Raw genomic sequence first — 27,177 nt, forward strand, 5'->3', positions numbered from 1 at the left:
TTGCCCGGAAGTTATAGATTTGAGACCTGTGCAGGTCTGAGCTCAGCCTTTGTCTGATTGGGAGATAGAAGCTATGGTACATAAATTTTATTTTATATATATATATATATATATATATATATATATATATATATATATAAAAAGGCCCGCTCAGAAATACGTCAACCCCAGGATTCGAACCCACATTGCAAAATCTGTTCCTTTCCTGGACAGCACTCGGCCACAGAGGATTACATTGTAAACTAAGGTTATATAACATGACATGGTCAATACGCAGTTTCGCCACACCATGACTGAAATTGCTACCTGAGGTTGGCACGCTAATTGCATTCTTAAACATGTTTGAACTCGGTTAAACATACACATACAGACAGGTGCCTCTGTAAGCTTCAGCCAAAGGCTGAGGCAAAAATTATTTAAAAAAAAAAAAAAAAAAAAAAAGTGTTCATCACACCATTTTAGATACAATAAAAATACACCTATTTTTTATGATGAATTCTTTTAACAATTTAAGCTTTAGAATCTCTCAAACATTAAAATTTCATACAAAATATATACACAACATTTATCACAAATGTATGGGTTTGTGATCAATTTCCCAGCAATTCAGTTGGGTTGCATAAAAAAAAAAAAAAAAAGAACCCATTCAGTAATATTTTATTAAAGGTAGACTGCCTTTCAGATTTTTCAAGTTTAGGTCATAAAAAGAATTTTCCCTGACACCCAATTATTTTTGTTTAGTGGACCGAAAGCTACCGAATTCAAAATCACAGACTTCCAATTTTATTACGTTGTTTTTTTAAAAAAAAATAAGAACCATTAATGAATTTAGAGCTACATGGCCTGAAATTCTCCGCTATTTTTAACTTGCTTCACTATGACCCAATTCAAGATACTACATCATGCATCAAGTGGTGGGCTTTCCCCATTCGCAAGGCATTGTGGGATACAAATTTGAAACAGGAGAGAAAAATGGAGGACGCGAATGAAAAGTGAAAGACCAACTACAGTAACGGAAAGCAAGAAGAAAAGACGTTATGTTGCAAAGGAAAGGAAACGCAGGACCAAACTAATAAATATCGGCGGTCAGCGAGCACCTCGGTGTGATCAGCTGTTCGTTTAGCGACAGAATGACGTAATGGTCAGTGCACAGTCAAAGTAAACCTATAGATGGCAGTAATGCAACACTGGATGCCAGCTGCCGTAAAACCCAAAAGAAGGTGGTGGTGAACCTGCGCATGTGCACACGGACTTCCTCTGCCTGCTCAACTGTGTGAAGTGAGCGATTTCATGCACATTATTTGCTCAGGAATCCCCTCAAATTAAATAACTTCCCAGCCACAGAATGGCCTGATATATTTTTTAGGTATTACAGAAATAAACATATCACAATGACCAAATTTCAAAGGGAACTAAATTTCACCGATTTTATGAAATCGAAAGGCCGTCTAGCTTTAAATGCATGCAAAAGTTAATTTATTGATATTTTAAAAATAATTTAACACCAAAAGGAGAAAATATCTAAAAACTATTTAAAATCTAAAAAAACCCCACCATATTTTACAAGTTTAAAGAGTACAAATTTAACAATATCAGCTGCTTCCAGTCACTTTGTAGTTTTTTTTTTAATTAAAATAAAATCATGATGTCCATGTCAGTAATGTGTATTGTGAAACAATTCATCACAATATCTATCATATCATCCAGACCTAGCTGTCATAGCAAACAAAAATGTAGGATTAATTTATTTAAGAAGGTTCATTGCTCTGTGGTGATTAGAATTGCTCTTCTGAACGATTTATTGGACACTCATGAAAATGTTCTTTTTCAAACTCTGGTAATACATTACAACTAAATATGGCTGCATGTATTTATAATTCTTGCTTTAAATTGAAACCAAGTCATGAAATCATTCAAAGCTATATGCATATGATACATGGTTCTAACTAGGCCTTTTCAGTGTATCGGGCCGAAACGCAATGTTTCTCTATCGCTACATCCACAATATTGCTGACATGCCTATAAAAGTTGTCGCTACACTAATAATAATAATAATAATAATAATAATAATAATAATCGCATATCAGACGCTCGCTGGCCGTGCTGTGAAAATTGTGCATGCAGATGATCATCTAAGTTTCCAAATCTGCCATTGCTTAACTCTTGAATATTTTCTATCATTAAAAAGCTTATAATCTCTGCTTTCCAAAGAAACGTATCTCGTTAAGATCTGTTGAGTACTTTGGGAGTAACGGCAGGTTGAAGTTGGTACAACAGAGAGTGCACTCTCTGCTCGCGGGACGTCGGGAAACTGCCGGTGCTGTTTGAGTCACGGGAAAGCGGTCAGGCTCTCTCTCTTCTGATCAGTTTCCAACTAGATTACTTGTGAATATCAATCAGATAACATTCATAGGGGTGCTCTGTAGCCCTCACTGTTTCTGATGAAGTATCAGCAAAAATTTCCATGTGCTAGTTTTGATGTTATGATTCACGGGAGACTTTGAAGTGAGTTTTCATAGCTTTACCGACTTATTTTTTCAAATCAAACTGATTCATGTAAATAAATAACTATTTTAGAAAATAACTGGAGTTGTTATAATGAAAAATATTGAGATCTTAGTGGTCAGAATGATATTTTAAAAACTGGAAGTCAGAAATGCAAGTGTCAATTTCAATTAAATTAAATGGAATTGTTTATTGGATGTGAATCACACAGTATTTTCAAGGTCTGCCTTGAAAGCTGTGAATATTAATTGAAATAAGAATAATTTATATTCTTTAATATAAACACTAGTCGGCCCTACTTAGAAATACAAAGGCCTACAGAGCACAAAGAGGGTATTAGAAATAAGCTTATTACTTTTTTATTGAGTTTACCAATTTAACTTTTTTTAATCCAATGAGCATAATTAATGCTTATTGAATACTACTTTGCAAAATTGTTTTTTTTTAATTAATTTTTCAACTTTTGTATTCAGTATACAACTATGTGCCTGCCAATTTCCATGCAAATATCTTGAAAAATAGAAAAATTAAGGAAAAAACATTCGACCTCATTCATTATCCATTCTTGACATGTCACAAATCAAAGACTGAAGAAACGGCTTAATTTTTAGAAACCTGCTGTAATATGAATAAGGATAACATGGCCCATTTTGGACCATGTTATCCTCATGCATAATATTACAGCAGGTTTCTAAAAATTAATCCGTTTCTTCAATCTTTGATTTGTGACATGTCAAGAATGGATAAACAGTTTAATTCTGCAAAAAGTATGTTGTTTAGCATTCAATTCTGAATTTCACAGAGACCAATTTCAAGCGATTTGAACTGAATTTTTCACCTGATATGCCTAATAAAAAGACTCGTCAATCTTGAAAACGTGGTCTTTTGTTCAATTTTCTCTTGTTACCGCTACACGGCGGTGACGACACACCGCCATGAGTATGTTCTACATTCGGACGTACTCCACTCCCTGTTCACGTAAGCACCCACTGCATAGGTGCCTGAGCAGTTCTTTGTGGAGATCATCACTGATCATGCTAGTCCGGTTTACCTCCTTCCTTATGCCATGTTCGCAGTAAAGTGCCATCCGTGTTAAAAGGCTCTCACGTGCCATGCATGTAATACGTGCCGGTCCCCAAGTTAGAGCTGGATAGTCATGTATTGTAATTGAATGGCTGAAGCTGAAAACAAATCAGACACTTGGTGAACAACTGGTTGTTTTATTCTTATTCCAGAAATATGCCACCTATATAGTTGAATTTTGGAAAAAAAAAAACCTCATTAATATTACCAAATAAATAAATAAATAAATAAATAAATAAGACTTCCAGGGAGCCCTGCAAGTGCCAGGAAATGCACAAGAATTCATCTTTTGGGGGCCTAAGGCAGCCCCCCCAACGCCCAGTTGTTATGACTGGGGCCACTACATAGTTTGGTCTAGTCCCAACCCTACCTCGGATGAATACACCTAAAACGCAGAGCCTTAGTCCACTGTAAAAACTTGAATATAGGACATTCAGACCGGGCACCTGTGATTCATAAAATATGGTCTTCAAAAGAACAAAGTGAGTTTACATTCATCTTCAGTCCACATAAAGCCAGAATTCAAATTAGGCCAGAGTCTACATTAGGTCTCAGTGTATGTCTTGAAAATACTATCCTGCTTCACACTCTGCAAGGAAGACATGCTGCCTCATTGCTGGTCCAAGTGAGGCTTTGGTTCATTCTCCGGCTAGCTGCTACCACTGCTACACAAGCTGCTACAGTTTGCATGCTCTGCTGCATCCCTGCAGTTGTTTTGGTCGGCACCAGCGCACGATTACTATGTTCACACCTGCCCAAACGAATCGAACCAAGAAAAGGGAAAACGAGCCAGCGTTCTTAAAAAGCGAAACATCCTGAGTCCACATTTAAAAATAAATAAATAAATAAAAAATAATAATATATATATTTTTTTCCAAATTTAGTACCAGTTTCAACTGCATGTAGTTGGGTTTAATTGTACTTAAATCAGTCTCTGTACTTATTTGCCACATTTCTACGTGGTCTAAAAGAATGTGTAAAGTTATCCAAAGCATCAGAATTACTCATTAAACAGCAGCCTACATCTAAATTCAAAATGGAAAAGAACGTCTATAGCCTTGGTCACAACCAGCCGTACATGCTCCTACGGCCGGTCTACGTGCAAAAAACGCAAGAAACGGCGGGTGCGCGTGAAACGCACGGAGGGCGCGCGTGTGATGTGCTGATTTTCGAGCCGTAGACTGGCCGCAGACGTTCTTTGTCATGTCAAACAAACTCTACGGGCGCTTACGTTTTTTTTCAGGTTGCAAGACAAACTTACAGCCAATGTGCGTCTTTCTCCATGAACAAAAAAAACGCAGCGATTTGGGAAATGCGAAAAATCGCACGGCCAAAAAAATCGTACGTCCAGTTGTGACCTAGGCTTATGAGACACCTTTTGTGACCATTTGAAACTGCAATAATAATATCCTGAAACACAGATGAGATTCTTTTGTGTATTCCAATGTAGTTTCTTAGAAAACCCACTGCCATGGAGTATTAAAAAGGTCCTGATGGCAAAACGCAATTATTCTTGAAGCGCCATCACTCATTAAAACGTCACGAAATCTCTCTGGAGGTAAATGACTCCAGATCAGAAGGTATCTGTCTATATGTGAAGTAACATTCGGACCACGCTTTCTGTACACAGCTTATACTAGTACATTATCAGCAAGATCAACTTTTTTTTTATATAGAATGTGTATTTCCTATGTAGTCATCTTGAACGATCTATCAATTGATAGGTGCATGGCAAGACATATCAGCTGGCTAATGTCAAAGAAATTATAGCAGTGACTTACCAAAATGCTGTCCACTTTTGATTGTACAGATTTGCTGAAAAACAAAATGACAAAAAAAAAATGGTAATTAAGAATGAATAAGAAAAAGTTGTTCAGTGGTTATGGAGTTAGGTTATTGATCAGAAATCCCTAAAACTGTGAAGTGTAATTTGCTTTAGATAAAAGTCTCAAATGAGCAAAATGTCAACGAATTTCTGCCCAGTTAAAGTGCAGAAGATCAGTGTGCTGTGCTATATACGAGATGAAATAATCTTATGTCCCCTGATTTATGACTATTAATTACATAGCAACAAACAGAGACAGGTGGATATACTGTAGGACTTGTATACAGTATCGTCTTAGGTGCATGTACAGAAATGCTGCAAAGCAAGGACGCCTTCAAAAATAACACACTTTACACGTACAGACATTTTACTATAAAGAGCAGTAAACGGCAATAAATTAAACAAAGTGTGGTTTTTTTTTCTCCCCCTGATAACCACTTGCCTTTAAAAACGCATTAGTAGTCTTGGGTACAGTTCTTACAGTTTTATAAGAATGATGGCTGATCTGTTATTTTAAGTATCATGGCGAACTTCTAGACACTGACTGTCACACTCACTTCTGATCTTGCAGGTAATCCCCGACAGCCTAAAGGCCTCTGCATGCTCTTGCGACAAGGCTTTCGCGGATAGCTTTTCGCAGACAGTTGTAATTTATCGTTGAGCGGGGAGTAATAGGCGTGCGCGATGTTATTTCACCGGCACAACACAAGGGGGCGCGAAGTCGCTAGGAGTAGTTGGTGGGTGTGGTTAGTGGAGTGTTTATCCTCCGGTTACTTATAATGACTAGAACTTTTTTTTTTTTTTATAATGACTAGAACTGGAGTCGTATAGATGTACGTACTTCCTCAATCAACCGCTCTTCATGCTGCTCCATCTTCGCTCGTGTTTTTAAAAATGCCGGTCATGAAAACAAAACAAACCGGGAAAGTAGGGAAGTGGAAGTGTGTGTACAGCGGATGTAGAGTGGACCAATCAGAGCCCTCTTATCTGCGACGCTGTCTGCGAGACTTCTGTGGTGGTCGCAATTTTTGGGAGGTGCGCGCAGAGCGTCTGCGAAGGTGGGGGGGCTACACAGACGCTATCTGCGACACCGTCTGCGAGGACTGGGTTGTCAGCATAAATTGGCCTTTAGGCCAGCCTTAAAAAAAAAAAAAAAATCCGTTTCCTGTCCACCGGGTGAGCAAAAAAAAATTCAGTCGGGAGGGAGGGATATTTTTTTTTTTTTTTAAATATATGGATGGATAAGAAATCGCAATGCTGTGTTTGCTTTTTCTTTCAGTACTTTATTACAAAAGCAGACACATTTAATAAAATATGACAGTTTAATCAACTGAAACTTGTACAAAAACTTTAAGTTAGCATTTTAAATGCTGACTGCAACATTTGCAAAACTTTTACAAAGGTACTTAAAATGTCCGACACACGGACTTTTTGTAGTTTTAAATCGGCCGTTAGGCCTAGTTCGGATGAAATTACACTATTAAAATGATCACTGAATGATTTGCTTTTCTGAATCTTTACTATTTTGTCGTTCGCTAGAATACCATTTTGCGATTTCACACTTAAGCAAATGTTTGAAAACTCCGGATCTCCTTTCTTCATGGTGGCTGCCATTTTTTTGTGCTGCACAGCGCATGCGCAGAGCTGATTCAGTTCAGAGTGCGCGCGCACTCGGCGGAGGCAGTAGTGTGTCGGGGCTGTCGGAGAGAACAGAAGCAGAGATGACGCTTATTTTGTCTCCGGTAAACCAGTCTTCTCTCGTTCAATTACGTGCTGGCATCAAAAGACACCGTTGGTTGTAAATGAAACCAAACTGAGTCGTTGGAGTGTATTTTCATACACAAATGGAGAAATGTTCGCTGAAGGCCAATTTATGCTGACAACCCAGTCCTCGCAGACAGCGCCGCGGATGGCGTCTGCGTAGCCCCCCCCCACCTTCGCAGACGCTCTGCGCGCACCTCCCAAAAATTGTGACCACCGCAGAAGCCTCGCAAACAGCGTCGCAGACAAGAGGGCTCTGATTGGTCCACTCTACATCCGCTGTACACGAACTTCCACTTTCCTGGTTTGTTTTGTTTTCACGACCGCCATTTTTAAAAACACGAGTGAAGATGGAGCAGCACGAAGAGCGGTTGATCGAGGAAGTGAGGAAGTACGTACATCTATATGACTCCAGTTCTAGTCATTATAAGTAACCGGAGGATAAACACTCCACTAACCACACCCACCAACTACTCCTAGCGATTTCGCGCCCCCTTGCGTTGTGGCGGTGAATAATATCGCGCACACCTATTACTCCCCGCTCAACGATAAATTACAACTGTCTGCGAAAAGCTATCTGTGAAAGCCTTGTCGCAAGAGCATGCAGAGGCCCTGAGTGTTTAACGGTGTAGCCGCCACTGCAGACCGTTGTCGTTGTTAATTCATAGCATGCTCAGCTGCGTGAATGTGTCATGCACCGAAAATAAGAGATTTACAAGCCAGGAACGCCTCATGATGCAATACGCAAGAAAAGAAAGATTTACTGCCATTTTACTTTGTATTTGAGTAAAGTGAATAAATAAATGGTCTGTGGAAAATACATTTAATCCTGGGAACTGCGTGCACAGGAGTTTTTGTGTTTACTCCGCCCCGGCTGGCTACTTATTTGTCATGGCTGGCTAGTATGAGCCTTAGTGGAAAGCCCTGGGAATGCGGAAATGTCAAGTTCGATTTTAGATTTACGAACCCCCCCCCCCCCAAAAAAAGTCGAAAAACCGGCGTTAAAAAAAAAAAAATTCAACCGCACAAACAGCACTCACCCGGCCAGTGGACCGGAAACAGAACATTTTTTAATAATGGCCTTAACTAGTTTTTTTTTTTGGTCTGAAAGCAGTCTGTATGGCCAAAATTTTGTAGATACCTGATCATCAAACTCATATGTGCTTGCTGAACATCTGATTTCACTCCCCCTTTGCTGTGATAATAACCTCCACTCTTCTGGGAAGGCTTTCCACTAGATTTTGGAGTGTGGCAGTGGGGATTTGTGATCATTCAGCCACAAGAGCAGTAGTGAAGTCAGGTGCTGATGTTGGGTGAGGAGGTCTGGGGTGAAGTCAGTGTTCCAGTTCATCCCAAAGGTGTTCAGTGGGATTGTCGTCAGGGATCTGTGCAGGATACTCGAGTTTTTCACTCCAACCTTGGCAAACCATGTCTTCATGGACCTTGCCATTGCGCACAGTGGCATTGTCATGCTGGAACAGGTTTGAGCTGCTTAATTCGAGTGAAGGGAAATTTGAATGCTACAGCATGCAGAGACTGAGACAATTCTGTGCTTCCAAATTTGTGACAATGCGTGGAATTGGTGAAATTACTGGAACTGTGTTAAGAACTGTCCAATGCATTATTAAAACCTGGAAGGATAGTGGTGAACCGTTAACTTCACAGAAGAAATGTGGTCGGAAAAAAATTGACTGACCATGATCAGAAATCACTTAAAACGCTTGAAGTCAAATGTGTTTTTTTTAAAAAAAACCACCAACAGTCGAACTCATGACTGTTTCATGGTGAAAGTGAAAGCATTTCCACACTTGCAACGTGATGAGAACTCACAGGATCGGTACTAAACAACCCTGTGGCCATAAAGACAGACTAATCAGAAGAAAAGGCTTCAATTTGTTAGGGAGCATAAAGACCAGACTCTGTAGCAATGGAAAAAGATTACGTGGTCTGAGAAGTCCAGATTTACTCTATTCCAGAAGAATGGGCGTGTCAGGGTAAGAAGAAAAATGTCAGGGATCCCAGCAGTAATTGAAAAAAAAAAAATAGAGGAATGTAAGAAACTATCACCGGGCGGCACGGTGGTGTAGGCTAGTGGTTAGCGCTGTCGCCTCACAGCAAGAAGGTCCTGGGTTCGAGCCCCGTGGCCGGCGAGGGCCTTTCTGTGCGGAGTTTGCATGTTCTCCCCGTGTCCGCGTGGGTTTCCTCCGGGTGCTCCGGTTTCCCCCACAGTCCAAAGACATGCAGGTTAGGCTAACTGGTGACTCTAAATTGAGCGTAGGTGTGAGTGTGAGTGGTTGTCTGTGTCTATGTGTCAGCCCTGTGATGACCTGGCGACTTGTCCAGGGTGTACCCCGCCTTTCGCCCGTAGTCAGCTGGGATAGGCTCCAGCTTGCCTGCGACCCTGTAGAACAGGATAAAGCGGCTACAGATAATGAGATGAGAAACTATCAGCAGGGGTCAAGGGGGCTGCCTGAAGCTGTTGAGACTTTAACATTTAAAGATGCTGTAGAACACATTTTTTACATAGATTTAACATAGAAAAGCAACAGAATTTAACCATAATGTGTATCTATTTGATGCCATATTTTGTAATCAATGACATAAGTGGCAAAAAATTATAAAAATTAGACGAAAATGTAGCTTTGAAGAAAATACTTGCCTAAATATTCCACTGATTTTGTTATAACAATAGTATCCATAGTTCATCTCATTTGTTTATTTTTTTTTTGTTTCAAGTTAATGTCAAAACTAGTCTAATATAAGCCACATTCCTTTTTCAAAAATCATGAATATGAGCAGAAATCAATGATCCAGTAATATTAGATATATACATATGTACAGCAAATACTGGAGATATTTGATTTAAACCTCTCTTTTTGAAAGGTTTCACTGGAAAGGAATTTAATGCTCTTTTCTGGGGTGCATTCTGTCTTTCCTCCAGTTTTCTCTGCTTTTGTTTCTCTGATCTTTCCTTCTGCTTTTCTGATGTTCCTGCAGTGCTCTGAATTAAGTTCAACGCATTAGAAACAAAAGCACGAACGGAGTTAAAACATGTTTTCTAGCAAATGGGCGCAGCCATATTGTTTTCTTGTTCTATCGCGTACAGTCTCGCGGTCAGTGTTGCCAGATACTCCTGACGTTTTCCAGCCCAAAATATGTTCAAAACCCGCCAAAATACACTTGAAACCCCCCAACTGGGCGGAGGACCGCGCAATCTGGCAACACTGCTCGCGGTATTTACATCAATTTAACTTCCGAGTGTTCCCGAATGTCAACGAGAACAAACAAAGCCGACGAAAACATCGCTAAACAAGCAAACCAAATCAGAACGTATTCTGCTGGTCATTTTACTTAAACATATTTTTAATGGGGGCGGCACGGTGGTGTAGTGGTTAGCGCTGTCGCCTCACAGCAAGAAGGTCCGAGTTCGAGCCCCGTGGCCGGCGAGGGCCTTTCTGTGTGGAGTTTGCATGTTCTCCCCGTGTCCGCGTGGGTTTCCTCCGGGTGCTCCGGTTTCCCCCACAGTCCAAAGACATGCAGGTTAGGTTAACTGGTGACTCTAAATTGAGCATAGGTGTGAATGTGAGTGTGAATGGTTGTCTGTGTCTATGTGTCGGCCCTGTGATGACCTGGCGACTTGTCCAGGGTGTACCCCGCCTTTCACCCGTAGTCAGCTGGGATAGGCTCCAGCTTGCCTGCGACCCTGTAGAAGGATAAAGCGGCTAGAGATAATGAGATGAGATATTTTTAATGGATATACAAGAGATTTAAAAAAAAAAAAAAACCCACTTTCGCTAGAAAATAGCGGAATTCCGCTAAATAGTGGACGTCTGGGATCCCTGAAATGTACCCATCATGCATAGTAGCCACTATACGAGCCTCTGTCTCACGTTATGATCTGTGGTTTCTTCAATTGGTCAGGTCGAGGCTCGACAACGTTATGGGGCAATAAAATGAAGTTAGCTGACGACCTGAATGAACTGAATAACCAGGTTATCACATCAATGGATTTTTTTTTTCTTCCCTGATGGCACAGGCATAAAATCAGGGCACAAATTGTCCAAGAGTGATTCAGGGAGCCTGAGGAATCATATTCACACATGAATTGACCACCACAGAGTCCTGACCCCATCGAAAGTCTTTGGGATGTGCTGGAGAAGATTTTACGGAGTGGTTTGACTCTCTCGTCATCAACACAAGCTCTCAGTGAAAAATTAATGCGACTCTGGACAGAAATAAACACGACATTGCATAGTGTTGTTCAAACAATACCATCACAAACGCACACCGTAATCAAAGCTAAGGGCGGTCCAACAAAGTATTAGTGTGTGCAACTTCTTTTGGCCAAGCAGGGTATAAGATACCACGTAAAAATCTTAGGCACATCCAAAGGAATGTTGTAGAGCAAAGATGCCTTCAAAAATAATGAAATTAAATGGTTTCTACATTAAAACAAAATACTTTCAAGAGCAGTGGACAGTCATGAATGAAAAAGTTGATATTTGGCGTGACAACCCTTTGCTTTGAAGAAAGAACAGTACGCTCGGGTAAATTTTGTGCAGTTTGATAAGGAAATGGAGCTGTACGTTTTACCGAGCATCTTTCAGAACCAGCTACAGTTCTTCTGGGCACTTTGTCACACTTCCTTCTTATTTCTGCAGCAAAACCCAGCAGCCTTCATATGTTTCTTTAACGGCAATAAAAAAAAAAGTCCTGTAACATTTAATTTTGTGCTGGAAAAAGAAATTATTAGAAATTACAAGTCATAAAATGAAAATAATGGTAAGGTGGCACCACCACCACTTTGTGCCTTTATAAAGCAGAAAGATTCTAACAGTAAAGCTACAAGGTCTGCCCAAAGAGGCGACTGTGTAATCCCTCACAGGTACAGTGCCTTTAGTCGACTGCGCTTTTCTGTAAGAGCGTCAAACTTATGGAATACTTTGACTTGGTAAACTGACATAAGAAACTGCATCTCTTATCGTACATTTAGTCACCACCTGAAGGAATGGTTTCTGAACAATCAAATATGTGAACATCATTAACTACATGATACTTCCACCATAGTCACTGGCGTTCCCTTATTTCCAATCAAATGTTTATTGCCAGAGTGTATGATCGTGAGTGACGTCTTTTGTTACGTCTAGAAGGCTTTGCTGTCTCTGGCATTGTTTGTGGTATGATGTCTCCCGCTCTGTCGACGTTGTTGTCTACTGTTTTAGTGGCTGTATTTGTAAGACTGATTCAATTTGTAGTGATGTGTGTCCTGATGGCTTGTCTGATGTGTAAACACTTTTGCTCTGTTACTGTTATGTTGGTTTATTTTTATTGTTTTTAACAACCTGACTTTTACAAAAGTTGGTCACATGGGTTTACAAACATCATGCCTAAGGACTGCAGTTGAAAATTAGCCTGCTGGATGGCACGGTTGTGTGGATTATTTATTTATTTAACCATGTTCAGTTCAACGTGGCATCTATCCATCTATAAAATGGTGGCCATAAAAGAGGTCTCTAATTTTTTTTTTTATATAGCTATATGTGTTTAAAAAAAAAAAAAAAAAAAAAACAACTGGCACAACTTTTGTTGATTAATCAACAAGTTTTGTTGATTAATGTGCAATGTCCTTTTAAAGGGGTACCAAATATAATATATACAGTTGCTGATGTGACAAAGTAACGTATTCTTAAGTATTCTATCAAATTTATATACTAGAAAACAACAAAATATCTTGGTAATTGTAAATATAATAGTCGGTACGCTAAACGCCACAAGAGTCGCCATTTTTAAAAGACCGTGACATCAGCCCTACCCACTGCACTAGGAGAGAAGCGTGTAATCATGGCGTCGGGCGCATCAAGTGAAAGCGACAGCTCTGTCGAATCATACGAAGAGATCCCGCAAGACACACTGCAAGCAGGCTATGGCTTAGAAGGGTACCAGTTTGAACCTAGGAGAGGTACTCTCGACTCCGGTGATGACGAAAGAAGAGAAGAAAGCTCGAACTCGCTTGGTGTTTTTCAGCGGAAACGAGTGAAAAGACACGTCTGGAGGATCGTTATGCTTTCCATCGGTCCTGTTATTACACCCGAAAGCAACACACTGTGGCATTCAGGGGCTTCAAAGTTTGGGAGAATAGCAGGGTACAAATAATTTACAGCAGGGTGCAAAATGGTAAAATGTCTGCCAGCGGCAGACATAATGCACGCAAAGCGTGCAGGGATAGATAGATAGATAGATAGATAGATAGATAGATAGATAGATAGATAGATAGATAGATAGATAGATAGAGATATGCAAGTATGAATTTTTCATGGGGCGGGATGGTTTGGAACAGGCCATCTAAAATTGGGATAACATTTACCCAGGACGGGTATTTGAGGCGGGTCGTCTAGCTTAAGCTTGATTAGCGTTGTTACTCACGCCAGTGTTTCCCACAGAAATTTTGGAGACTATGGGGGAGGCGCGGGGGTTGTTTAAAATTGAGTGATATGTTAAATATTAAGTTATTACTGAAAAACTATTGATTAAAAAAACAGACACTGAGAAATGGTCCTATAAACAACTTTACCAATATAAAAGATTACCAGGACTACAAAAATGCAGAAAAATAGGCTTTACTTATCCAAATGCTCCTGTTGGTTCAAAAGTTAAAGTGCAGAGAACCTCACAGCACAACATGAAGTTACCTTAAAATATAATATAAATGCCTCAGCTTTCATGTAAGAAAAAAAAAAACTATTAATACTAGTACTGTGTGCAGGCAGTCTCTCCTGAAGACTAAATTAAACAATAATTATAAACTAATAAAATAAATGGCTCAGGCTTCATAGAAGAAAAAATTTGAACAGAATCTCACAGTATGATGCTGAAGCTGCCTAAACAATGGAAAATAAAATACCATTTTGGCAAAAACATTAGCATCCATTAATTTCTTGTATTAAGTACAAAAATATGTTGCCAGATACTGCTGACGTTTTACAACCCAAAATATGTTCAAAACCCGCCAAAATGCACTTAAAACCGCTCAATCTGGCAACACAGGCGGCAGTAATGGCTGCACTCGTGTCGAGGATATAAACACAATCTGGCAACACAGGGGCAGTAATGGCTGCACTCATGTCGAGGATGTAAACACGGTTGACGCGGCAACGGACATACATGACATACTGTAGTGGATGTAATTTACGTTCACAACTTTTTTTGCTGTCAGAAATATTTAACCTCCTAAGGCCCAAGCTGTTTTTTTACATGCATTTTTTATTTCTCTTTGCCATTTGGGCTTATTAGAACCTGATTAGAATAAAAACTAAGCATCATCTTTGATAAGATGTACTTTTAGAGAAAATGTCCACATATGTGGATTCTTGTTCCGAATTTCTAAAAAGTGCTGTCCACGTATGTGACCGCTAAGCCCTAGGAGGTTAATATTAAATTTTGTGACTCGACTGACAATAGCCGGCGGCATAAGCCATAGCTGGCGATTTGCCGCCGGTGACCGGCTACTTTTGAGACCGCTGGGCATTGTGTAGCCGATCACTTACAATTCATCCTACTTTCCGATTCACACGTGCTATTCCCAACCTCAATGAGCCAACACAACTGGGCATATACATACGTCATGAGTGTTACGCAGAGAAAATGAACGTGCATTCTGATTGGATAAAATGAATATCATGGCGGGCTGTTCAAACTGCGGAAATAGTTTGCTCGAGCTACTTTCAAAACACTATAACTTTCCAACCTTAGAACAAAAAACTTTTGTAAGTCTTGAATAAGGTTCGTTAATGTGTGTTTTATTGTTATATTTACTCTATATATTGCCCTCTGTTCCCCTTTAAATAAACAAGTGAGGTGAGAAAGCGAGTGCAGGCAGGGTGGAGCAGTTGGAGAAGGATTTCGGGAGTCATTTGTGAGAGGAAAGTCCCAGCAAAAGTGAAAGGTAAGATGTATAAGACAGTAGTGAGACCAGCTGTGATGTATGGATTGGAGACCGTACCCTTAACGAAGAGGCAGGAGGCAAAGTTGGAGGTGGCGGAGTTGAGAATGTTAAGGTTTGCGATGGGAGGTTGGACAGGATAAGGAACGAGCACATCAGAGGGACAGCACATGTGGAGAGCTCGGGAATTAAGCTAAGAGAGATGAGACTGAGATGGTATGGGCACATCCTGAGAAGAGATGCAGAGCATGTTGGAAGGAGAATGTTGAGGATGGAGCTGCCAGGCAAACAAAAACGAGGAAGGCCAAAGAGGAGATACATGGATGTGGTGAGAGAGAACTCTGAGGACAGGGAGCAATGGAGACGAAAGATCTGCTGTGGAGACCCCTAATCGGGAGCAGCCAAAAGAAGATGATATAAAAACTCTTCAGGCAAAGTTGGAGGTGGCAGAGTTGAGGATGTTAAGGTTTGCGATGGAAGTGACAAGGTTGGACAGGATAAGGAACAAGCACATTAGAGGGACAGCACATGTGGAGAGCTTGGGAATTAAGCTAAGACTGATGAGACTGGGATAGGCTCCAGCTTGCCTGCAACCCTGTAGAACAGGATATAGCGGCCACAGACAATGGAGGGATGGATGGAGATGGAATGGGCACATCCTGAGAAGAGATGCAGAGCATGTTGGAAGGAGAATGTTGAGGATGGAGCTGCGAAAACGATGAAGGCCAAAGAGGAGATACATGGATGTGGTGAAAGAGGACATGAAAGTTGCAGGTGTGGTAGAGAAAGATGCGGAAGACAGGGAGCAATGGAGACGAAAGATCCGCTGCGGCGACCCCTAATCAGGAGCAGCCGAAAGAAGATATAAAAACTCTTCAGACAAAGTTGGAGGTGGCGGAGTTGAGGATGTTAAGGTTTGCGATGGGAGTGACAAGGTTGGACAGGATAAGGAACGAGCACATCAGAGGAATTAAGCTAAGAGAGATGAGACTGAGATGGTATGGGCACATCCTGAGAAGAGATGCAGAGCATGTTGGAAGGAGAACGTTGAGGATGGAGCTGCCAGGCACACGAAAACGATGAAGGCCAAAGAGGAGATACATGGATGTGGTGAGAGAGGACTCAGAGGACAGGGAGCAATGGAGACAAAAGATCCGCTGTGGCGACCCCTAATCAGGAGCAGCCGAAAGAAGAAGATATAAAAACTCTTCAGACAAAGTTGGAGGTGGCAGAGTTGAGGATGTTAAGGTTTGCGATGGGAGTGACAAGGTTGGACAGGATAAGGAACGAGCACATCAGAGGAATTAAGCTAAGAGAGATGAGACTGAGATGGTATGGGCACATCCTGAGAAGAGATGCAGAGCATGTTGGAAGGAGAACGTTGAGGATGGAGCTGCCAGGCACACGAAAACGAGGAAGGCCAAAGAGGAGATACATGGATGTGGTGAGAGAGGACATGAAAGTGGCAGGTGTGGTAGAGAAGGATGCGGAAGACAGGGAGCAACGGAGACGAAAGATCTGCTGCAGAGACCCCTAATCAGGAGCAGCCGAAAGAAGACATTTTAAATAAATAAATAAAAATCTGTACTAAAAAAAAAAAAGGGCCTAAGATCTTTGCACAATACTGTGTGTATATACACACAGCTATGTGCACTACCGTTTAAAAGTTTGGGGTCACCCAGACAATTTTGTGTTTTCCATGAAAAGTCACACTTTTATTTCCCACCATAAGTTGTAAAATGAATAGAAAATATAGTCAAGACATTTTTCTGGCCATTTTGAGCATTTAATCGACCCCACAAATGTGATGCTCCAGAAACTCAATCTGCTCAAAGGAAGGTCAGTTTTATAGCTTCTCTAAAGAGCTCAACTGTTTTCAGCTGTGCTAACATGATTGTACAAGGGTTTTCTAATCATCCATTAGCCTTCTGAGGCAATGAGCAAACACATTGTACCATTAGAACACTGGAGTGAGAGTTGCTGGAAATGGGCCTCTATACACCTATGGAGATATTGCACCAAAAACCAGCAGCTAGAATAGTCATTTACCACATTAGCAATGTATAGAGTGCATTTCTGATTAGTTTAAAGTGATCTTCATTGAAAAGAACAGTGCTTTTCTTTCAAAAATAAGGACATTTCACAGTGACCCCAAACTTTTGAACAGTAGTGTAATATATAAAAAAAGAGAGACCTCTTTTATGGCCACTATTTTATAGACAGATAGCGCACTGGACTGAATGTGGTTAAATGAATAAATAACCCACACACTGGTGCCATCCATAATCGATGCAGGCCAAACTACACCTCTGGCTAGATAGCCAAGTTGACTTGCTGACTAGTGAATCACCTAAACCTGCTGTAACCCCTAAATATCGGAGGATTTATTATTATTATTGTTATAGTATTGTATAGTATTTAAGCATGGCTCAGTGCTGATGGCTGGTGTTTTGCAGGTTGTATGCGTGTGCTCGCGCTGAGACACGGCTAAGCTAACAGGGCTAACAGCGCTGGATATTCTCTCTCTCTCCCCTCAGGATGCTAGCGCGCTAAATCTGTCAACATGTTTTGGCAGAGGCTAGCGCGCTAATCCAGCTAACCAACCGTAGCTAAGCTAAGCTAAACCCGAGGAAACAGGCACACCAGCAGCAGGTCTCTCACCAGATCGAGTTCTTGATTTTGTCGTAATGCAGCGCGGTGGTGGCCTCGGTGCCCTGCTGCAGCCCCGACAGCGCGCTGGGGAGAGACGCTGCTCCCGGTACCGCTCCAGAGAGAGCACCCTGCTGCAGCTGGCCAGCTTGCTGTTGTTGATCATCGGCCATCACGGTGAGATTGTTGCAGGGAAGAAGAAGAAGAGGAGGAGGAGGTGGTGGAGGGGGTGCGAGCTTTAACATGTAGGCCTCAGCGAGAGAGATGAGCAGCACTCCAGGGGCGCATAACGCCGGAGCTCGTCCGAAATCAGGCAGTTCCTGCACGGAGACAGCGTTTCATGACCCGATGCTCGGCTTGTTTTCGAAGCATGAAGGGGAGAGAAGCGACTATTCCACCACTGCAGCACAACAGCACGGCGGCTGCCGCCACGGACACTGAGCGCTGCTGCAGCCACCAGCGAGGACTCGTTCGCAAACGAGTCGGTTCTTTGAATCGGCTCTTTGGTGTGAATTAGGAACTCGCATTTTTAAAATGGATGTCGAATGAATCTTCACATTAACACAATATCAGAGATACACGGATTCTTACACATTCGCAGTACCTTGCAGATTTAAAAATTGTTTTTATTTTTTTCACGGTCCAAATCCTGCGCTCTGATTGGCTGGTGAGCGGGTTCGTCTCCTACCATCCGGACCCGGTTACGGACCTCTGGCGACTCGCTCGTTCACAACAACAAACATAGCAGCAATTCCTGTCAACATTTATTTTCGCATTTCTCAGGAGAATAGCATTAATTTTACAGCATGGATAGCGATAACGACAGTGTTCACAGCGAAAGCGAGTTTTACTACCCTGAGGAAGATGAAATAAAATAAAACATTTCAGGAGAAAGCTAAAAACCTCTAACCGTTGCTAACGCCGAGCAAAAACATGGCTGAATCCTGAATGACTCCTATTTGTATAAATAGGGGACTACATAGGTGGCAAAATGTAGTTTTTTTTTCCTGCCATGGAAGTGCACTTGTATACCGAGGAGGAAGCAATTTGCATTACAGCCGTGAATGAGGATTCAAAATGGCAGCTCGGCTCGATTTTCCCTTTCGGGCGCTCTCGTTTTCTGTTAGAATTTGGTGAAGAAAAAAAATAAATATTATTTACCAGCTTGAGGTTGGTCCGTATCGTGAAATACCGTGACCGAGGTTTTGAAGGCCAAGGTCACGGTATTTCACGATACGGACCTCCCAGCTGGTAAGTAATATATACTGTATAAATGGATTTTACGAAATGCAGTGCATAGTTATTCTGATATTTAGAATATACAGTAAGATTTTAGGAAATAACTACAACCATAGTTATGCAAAGATGTATTTACCAACCAACTGGGAGGTCCGTATCGTGAAATACCGTGACCGAGGTCTTGAAGGCCGATGTCACGGTATTTCACCATACGGACCTTAAGCTAGAAAATAATTTTTTTTTTTCTTTACCAAATTCTAACAGAAAACGAGAGCGCCCGAAAGGGAAAGCCGAGCCGAGATTTTGAATCCTCATTCACGGCTGTAATGCAAATTGCTTCCTCCTCGGTATACAAGTGCACTTCCATGGCAGGAAAACAACTACATTTTGCCGCCTATGTAGTCCCCTATTTATACAAATAGGAGCCATTCAGGATTCAGCCATGTTTTTGCTCGGCGTTAGCAACGGTTAGAGGTTTTTAGCTTTCTCCTGAAATGTTTTATTTTATTTCATCTTCCTCAGGGTAGTAAAACTCGCTTTCGCTGTGAACACTGTCGTTATCGCTATCCATGCTGTAAAATTAATGCTATTCTCCTGAGAAATGCGAAAATAAATGTTGACAGAAATTGCTGCTATGTTTGTTGTTGTGAACGAGCGAGTAACCGGGGTCCGGATGGTAGGAGACGAACCCGCTCACCAGCCAATCAGCGCAGGATTTGATGGAACCCGCACCGCGAAAAAAAAAAAAAACTATTACTGGTTAATATATCTCACACGCTGTCCGCTTTAGAGGAGAAAAGCGACAATGAACCGTTTGGGAGATGAGAGTCGGCTCATATGGGTGAACTGAGCCAAATGATCCGACTCGCTGAAAAGAGCCGGAATTTCCATCATCACGAGCGGCCAGGCAGAGGCGGCGCATGCGCACTGCGGGTGTGAGGGCATTTCTGGCGGAAAGCATGTTGACGGGGAGATTTTCCATATTGTTTGTTTTAAAGCAAATAATAAACAAACAGCTTTGTTTGCTGTTTTTTAACGGAAAATACATTTCCAGAAAATGTAAATAAACACAGACTGGCCCTGACTCAGTTATACTAAAACGAAATGTTATTGTCTCTCAAAACAAAACACTGCCTCCAAATGAGGTCACTTTAAAATCCTTTGTATTTCCTGTTTAGTCATCGAGATACATTATACCGCACCAGACTGTTATTGGCTACAAGAAAATTATTATTGTTATTTAATTCGACTGATTTTTTCCCCTCCATGTACCTTACAGCATCCTGGCACTTAGTAAAAGGCAGAATGAATGAATAACAGCTACTCAACAGACTGCATGCTCTCCAGGAAAAATTGTCTCTCTGTGCCACATCATTTTATATAAAGAGAGTGCAGATGTGAAGAAATACTCTGACTAAATTCACGACCACCAGACTGATTTGCTGCTACATGAATGAGTAATCGAGTGCCGATGTGGTTGTTGTTGTGATTCTCATTACGACCACTAGTGGGAGACATAACTCTCTCATGAATCACACCAGCACTGGTACACCCTCCAGTTCTGAAGAGTATGTGAATGGACCTGCACTTTTACAAACATAATCATGCTATTTAGTAGGTTGTTTTGTATGAAGGATTAGACCTATCTAAAAAAAAAATCACGAAATTAAAAATTACAAAGGGTAGCACTGTTGCCTCACAGCAAGCAGGTTCTGGGTTCGAGCTTGCCAGTTAGCTTGGGCCTTTCTGAGTGTGTGGAGTCTGCATGTTGTCCCTGTGCCTGCATGGGTTTCTTCCGGGTGCTCCAGTTTCCTCCCACAGTCCAAAGACATGCGACTCAAGTGACACACGAGGTCAACTGGCTCCTCTGTCTCTCTGTTAGCCCTGCGATAGATTGGTGACCTGTCCAGGGTGTACCCTGCCTCTCACCCATTGTCAACTGGGATTGGCTCCAGCTTCCCCACAACCCTTAGTAGGATAAATAGGATGAAAAAAAATCACAGAATTGTCATTGGGCACTTGACAAATCACACCCATGCATGCTTTTTTAATTCCAGAGGGATGTCTTGTAATACTGAAAGCAACATTATATATTTTAACAAAGAGGTTAAACGCATTCATCCTCCAGTGGGAGGAAAACCATGTAGAATAGGAGAAAACATGCAAAACACCACAGAGACAGTAACTCCAAAAAAATCTCAAAGACAGTAACTGGACAGAGCTCGGGGCTGAACCAGGGACCCTGGAACTGTAAGGCAGCAACACTCCATTTTTCACCAAGGTCCTAAAAAGGCCACACACACACACACACAAATAGAGAGAGAGAGTGTTGCAGTGTATCTGTATCTATCTCTGTATTTGTTTCGTGCTCCAAATATGTGTGTCTGTATTCTGATGTAAACCCCAAGTGGATGTGGTTGGGGGGGGGGACTGGAGGGTCCCCCCCTCTTTTTTTAAATAGACATGGGTATGGAAGTGTTTTTTAATCCTGCTCACACAGTTCCTAAGTATGCAATAAATGGGATGTGTAAGTGCAGCATTCACAGTGATGAATTTGGTCTTCATATCTCACTGCTTGCATGTCCACAAGCTTCAAGAAAGTTCAAACCTCCCACTTATATAACTTTTTTTTCTGTGACCCACATAATCCCAGTCCCTTTGCACACCTCTAGTCTCAACCAGATGTTCTGTGAAACTTACCTCTGTGTGTCTTTTTAGAAGAAGAAGAAGAACGACAACAACTTTATTCATCACACGTTTGTGAAATTCCTCTCTGCATTTAACCCATCTGAAGTAGTGAATACACATGTGCACACACACGTGAGCACTGAATACCCACACATACTCAGAGCAGTGGGCAGCCAGTTGGGAGTTAGGTGCCTCGCTCAAGGGCACCTCAGCCCAAGCCCGTCCCATATTAACCTCACCGCATGTCTTTGAACAAATTATCTGCACATTTGCAAGTTCTCAATAATGTATTTGGTTGCATATAGCCTTGTTTCTCAGTGTGGCGTCTGTGAAGCTTATTGTAGGTCAAGTAATTAGGCTTATACATAATATCATCTTGAACTAATGATAATTAGATAAAATGAACTACAAATGTTATTTTAATCTTTTCAGTTAATACAATTAAAACTGGCGGCACGGTGGCGTAGTGGTTAGCGCTGTCGCCTCACAGCAAGAAGGTCCGGGTTCGAGCCCCGTGGCCGGCGAGGGCCTTTCTGTGCGGAGTTTGCATGTTCTCCCCGTGTCCGCGTGGGTTTCCTCCGGGTGCTCCGGTTTCCCCCACAGTCCAAAGACATGCAGGTTAGGTTAACTGGTGACTCTAAATTGAGCGTAGGTGTGAATGTGAGTGTGAATGGTTGTCTGTGTCTATGTGTCAGCCCTGTGATGACCTGGCGACTTGTCCAGGATGTACCCCGCCTTTCGCCCGTAGTCAGCTGGGATAGGCTCCAGCTTGCCTGCTACCCTGTAGAACAGGATAAAGCGGCTACAGATAATGAGATGAGACAATTAAAACTATTATTGTATACATTTAAATAATGAGCCTAACATAAACAGTTGGATTATGTTTGGAAAAAATTTTGAGAGGTCTATAGATTATTTGTTTTTGTTTGTTTGTTTGTTTGTTTACGTTTAAAGGGGTGCCTCGCTGCAAAAAGTTGAGAAATCCTGATAAACTGTGGGTGGTAAAAGAGAGCAACTGGACTTGCTTGAAGATTCTTGAAGATGTTTCACCTCTCATCCGAAAGGCTTCTTCAGTTCTGTCTGACTAATATGGTAGGGAGTATCAGGTATTTATCCTCTCATGGATGAAAAGCAATCCTAAGGTGTCGTTGAGTCATCCTGTTGGTGCGGGTCACTGGGGGCTGGATGTGAACGGCCTAGAGAGTCATTGGGATGATCAATGGGTTGTTGGTTCTCTCTGTCCTCCTGTGAGTCACTGAAAACAGCTGGGTTTTGGTGTGCATTCAGTTGTCTGGGAAGTGTGCCAAGGACTGCATTGTAGGTGTCTGATAAATGGTGTCTTAGACCCCCACCTCTGTTCAGTGATGGCTGTTCCAGGTTGACAAAAATGGCTTCTTTAACTCCTCGCTCATACCAATGAGCTTCTCTGGCTAAAATGCGTACGTTGCAATCCTGAACTGAGTGTCCTTTGTTGTTAAGATGAAGATAGACAGCAGAGTCCTAGCAGTTTATTATGACCTGGATGACTGAGAATCTTTACAGACATGAAATCCTGATATATACTATAATATATGTACTATATACTATATTAGGGATGTATACCGGTATGTGTATATGTATGTAGATATGTATGTATATGTATGTGTATACATATGTGTTTATGCTTATGTGTATAAAGTATACTGTATGTATGTATGTATGCATGTATGTATGGGTATGGATATATATAAATTACATTTAGGTTCCTCTAAATACAAAGTCAGAAAGACATTTTATTTATCTATAAGTATCAGGCATGAGCATCTAGACAGGTAACAAGGAAGCTTGTTATTGTTATTGATTATTTAAGGAGAAGGGGTGGGAGTTTATAAGTTATACTTCTTCTCACTCCTTTTTGAATATGTATTTCTATGTATTATGTTTAAATGTTTATTTTATTTTATTATTTTGCTTTTTATATTCGAAATAAACACTTCAATCAATCAATACTATATGTTTGGGATTTTCAAAGGGTAAATTTGGTATGCTATTAAATATCTCATCTCATTATCTGTAGCCGCTTTATCCTGTTCTACAGGGTTGCAGGCAAGCTGGAGCCTATCCCAGCTGACTACGGGCGAAAGGCGGGGTACACCCTGGACAAGTCGCCAGGTCATCACAGGGCTGACACATAGACACAGACAACCATTCACACTCACATTCACACCTACGGTCAATTTAGAGTCACCAGTTAACCTAACCTGCATGTCTTTGGACTGTGGGGGAAACCGGAGCACCCGGAGGAAACCCACGCGGACACGGGGAGAACATGCAAACTCCGCACAGAAAGGCCCTCGCCGGCCACGGGGCTCGAACCCGGACCTTCTTGCTGTGAGGCGACAGCGCTAAACACTACACCACCGTGCCGCCGGGATTACAAATATACTTAATCTAATGAGCACAACACCCAATCCCTATCCTGCATGCAAAAAAAACACCTATCAGACCTACTGCCCTACTTACTGTATATGATATCAGAGTAACCCCCACAGAGAGCTGCATATGTTTTTCTAGGCTGTGTAATGTTAATAAAAATGAATTAATTAAAAAATGAATATTAAAACTACAGTATGTTCCTTGAAACATGGGAAAACTGGGAAGAAAACCCAAAGGTAGAAAAGCCAGCACTGGTGTGTGAATCAGTTCCTCAACTTGAGCTACAATTCATACTTGGATTCAACTTGAGAATAAACCAGGACTGTTATTAATCCTGAATGAATGAATTATGCAAATGCACAGTGCAGGTCTTTCTTTATCCCATGAGCTTCATTTGTGACAGCTTGCTGTCAGTATGAAGGAACCAACTTTTCTCTATCTCAACCACATAGCCTACCCTGTGAACTTTTCTGTTTTTCCTTATAAATAAAATGTTTGTGTATAATATGCATAACTAAAATTTAAATCTGTTATTTAGTATATCTCCTTATTTACTGGTTATTCTAATCATACATATTAAATAGCATTTTAATGAGACTGATGTAAAATGCCTGAAAACAGCAATATCCATTACATTAATATCATTTAGCAGACACTCTTATCCAGAGCAACGTACAACATACTCAGAGCAGTAGGGGCTTAGGTGCCTTGCTCAAGGGCACTTCAGCCATTCTTGCTGGTGCAGGGAATCAAACCTTTTGGTCCCAAAGCTGCTTCTCTCACCATTAGGCCACAGCTTCCCCCAACATAAAGCAATATAAAACAAAACAAGAAGAAGAAGCCTTTATTTGTCTCTCTCACACACACACACACACACACACACACACACACACACACACACACACACACAAGCACAATGAAATTCATCCTCTGCATTTAACCCATCTGAAACAGTGAACACGTGCATGCACACACACAAGTGAGCAATGAGCACACACGCATACCCAGAGCAGTGGGCAACTATACTATAGCACCCAGGCAGCAGCTGGGGGTTCGGTGCCTTGCTCAAGGGCACTTCAGCCTAAGGCTGCCCCACGTTATTCTAACCACATGTCTTTGAACTGTGGGGGAAACCGGAGCACCCGGAGGAAACCCATGCAAACACGGGGAGAACATGCAAACTCCACACAGAAAGGCCCCCATCATCCACTGGGCTCGAACCCAGAACCTTCTTGCTGTGAAGCGACAGTGCTAACCACTACACCACCATGCCACCCTGAAAAAAATAAATAAATAAAAATCTCATCTCATTATCTCTAGCCACTTTATCCTGTTCTACAGGGTCGCAGGCAAGCTGGAGCCTATCCCAGCTGACTACGGGCAAAAGGCGGGGTACACCCTGGACAAGTCGCCAGGTCATCACAGGGCTGACACATAGACACAGACAACCATTCACACTCACATTCACACCTACGGTCAATTTAGAGTCACCAGTTAACCTAACCTGCATGTCTTTGGACTGTGGGGGAAACCGGAGCACCCGGAGGAAACCCACGCGGACACGGGGAGAACATGCAAACTCCGCACAGAAAGGCCCTCGCCGGCCACGGGGCTCGAACCCGGACCTTCTTGCTGTGAGGCGACAGTGCTAACCACTACACCACCGTGCCGCCTAAATAAAAATCATAAAAATATTAATTAAAATCTGAGTCATCAACCCAACCTGTTGTCTTGAATAAAAAGCCCATCTTGCTGAGTTAGATCAGCTGAGCATATGTGCTGTTTAATAGATACCCAGTTGTCTGGTTGATGACAGTTCAAACTGGGCTATTTTAAACCCATTCATTTCCCTGTTATTCTCTATTTATTGCTTCTCATCTAAATTCAGAAAAGTCATATTTAAGCAGTTGATGTTATGTTGTTTGGTTTTCAATAGTCTTTCAGCATGAATGTTTCCAGGCTGTAGATTTTGCCATGAACTGATTTACAAACTGGTAAACTTTTGCCTGCTTGATAATCAAATTTTGTAAATATGGTCAAGCATTACGGACAATTATTCAAATGGAATTGTTATGTTATTTCTTATGGTATCTACTTTCTCAGATTCACATTAAAATTCACTACTGTGTGCACATTATAAACAAGATCAAAATTAAGTCTAAGTGATGTTTCTGAGCCATTTTTCTTACCACACTGTCCTCAGAACCTTGAGATTTTAAGACCTTTTATTCTAATCTTAAGAAGATTACCTTAACTTAAATCCTGGTGGGATATAAAAGGCTCAGAGGGTCCATACCGACTAAAATGTGACATAAATTACACAGATTGGCAGCTCGTATATGAGTAAAAATACATGTGTTTGACTTTATTTCTGGAAAGAGACCATCACTGACATACAGTATCTGTATGATTTTTAACCAAATTTATAAAGAAGTAATTACACTTTCAGCAAAGATTCAGCACAAAATGGTCGTGCAGGCTCATAAATGCTCACAAATGTTCTGTTTACAAAGATTATATTGATTCAGAAGATTACATGACCACCTTTGGTCATCCAAAATACTGTATATTGTCTTCAGTATACAGTATATTGTGTATATTATGTCCAATAATTCAGATGTATTGAATATATACTGGGAATTTCTTAAAATAAATGTAAGAATTGCATTGCTATGACAGTGAAAGATGGACGACGACGACAACAACAACAACAACAACTAGGAAGGTCATGACTTCCACTGAGAAGACATAATCACAAGCACTTTTCTCATGGATGTCACCTCCCATCATGCCATGTGTGCTTCACCCTGGTAACTGTAGGAGGTTTACTATTATTTCTGGGACGTCACAGGGGTTCAATACGGACCATTAGTTGAAAGAGTACTTTAATCCTGCTGAGGATTTTTGCACACAAAGTGGCAGGATACCAAGATTTAGGATGTTTTTAAGCATGGTAAGCTTATATTTGATCTATAATATTGTGATCATGTGGTGCTAATTTTATTTATATCATTTTTATGTTTGTTTCATGAAAGCTTTGGGTAAGGTGTTGTATTCTGTAGCCCCCTTCGCA

At 41.3% G+C, this 27,177-nt stretch overlaps 1 protein-coding gene across 1 annotated transcript in view; it reads right to left on the minus strand.

Annotated features, from left to right (window-relative positions):
• LOC132881761 (DNA-binding protein RFX7) overlaps nucleotides 1-18,223 on the minus strand; it is a 52,572-nt gene extending 34,349 nt beyond the window's left edge. The window contains exons 1-2 of the mRNA XM_060914605.1: nucleotides 17,775-18,223; nucleotides 5,370-5,403 (exon numbers count right to left, since the gene is read on the minus strand). Coding sequence (XP_060770588.1) covers nucleotides 5,370-5,403; nucleotides 17,775-18,007 — 267 coding nt within the window. The 5' untranslated portion in view covers nucleotides 18,008-18,223. The remainder of the gene's footprint in view (nucleotides 1-5,369; nucleotides 5,404-17,774) is intronic.
• Nucleotides 18,224-27,177: the final 8,954 nt, after the last annotated feature.

This window comes from Neoarius graeffei, chromosome 2 (assembly GCF_027579695.1).
Source record: "Neoarius graeffei isolate fNeoGra1 chromosome 2, fNeoGra1.pri, whole genome shotgun sequence".
In the NCBI taxonomy this organism is placed as follows: Eukaryota; Metazoa; Chordata; class Actinopteri; order Siluriformes; family Ariidae; genus Neoarius; species Neoarius graeffei.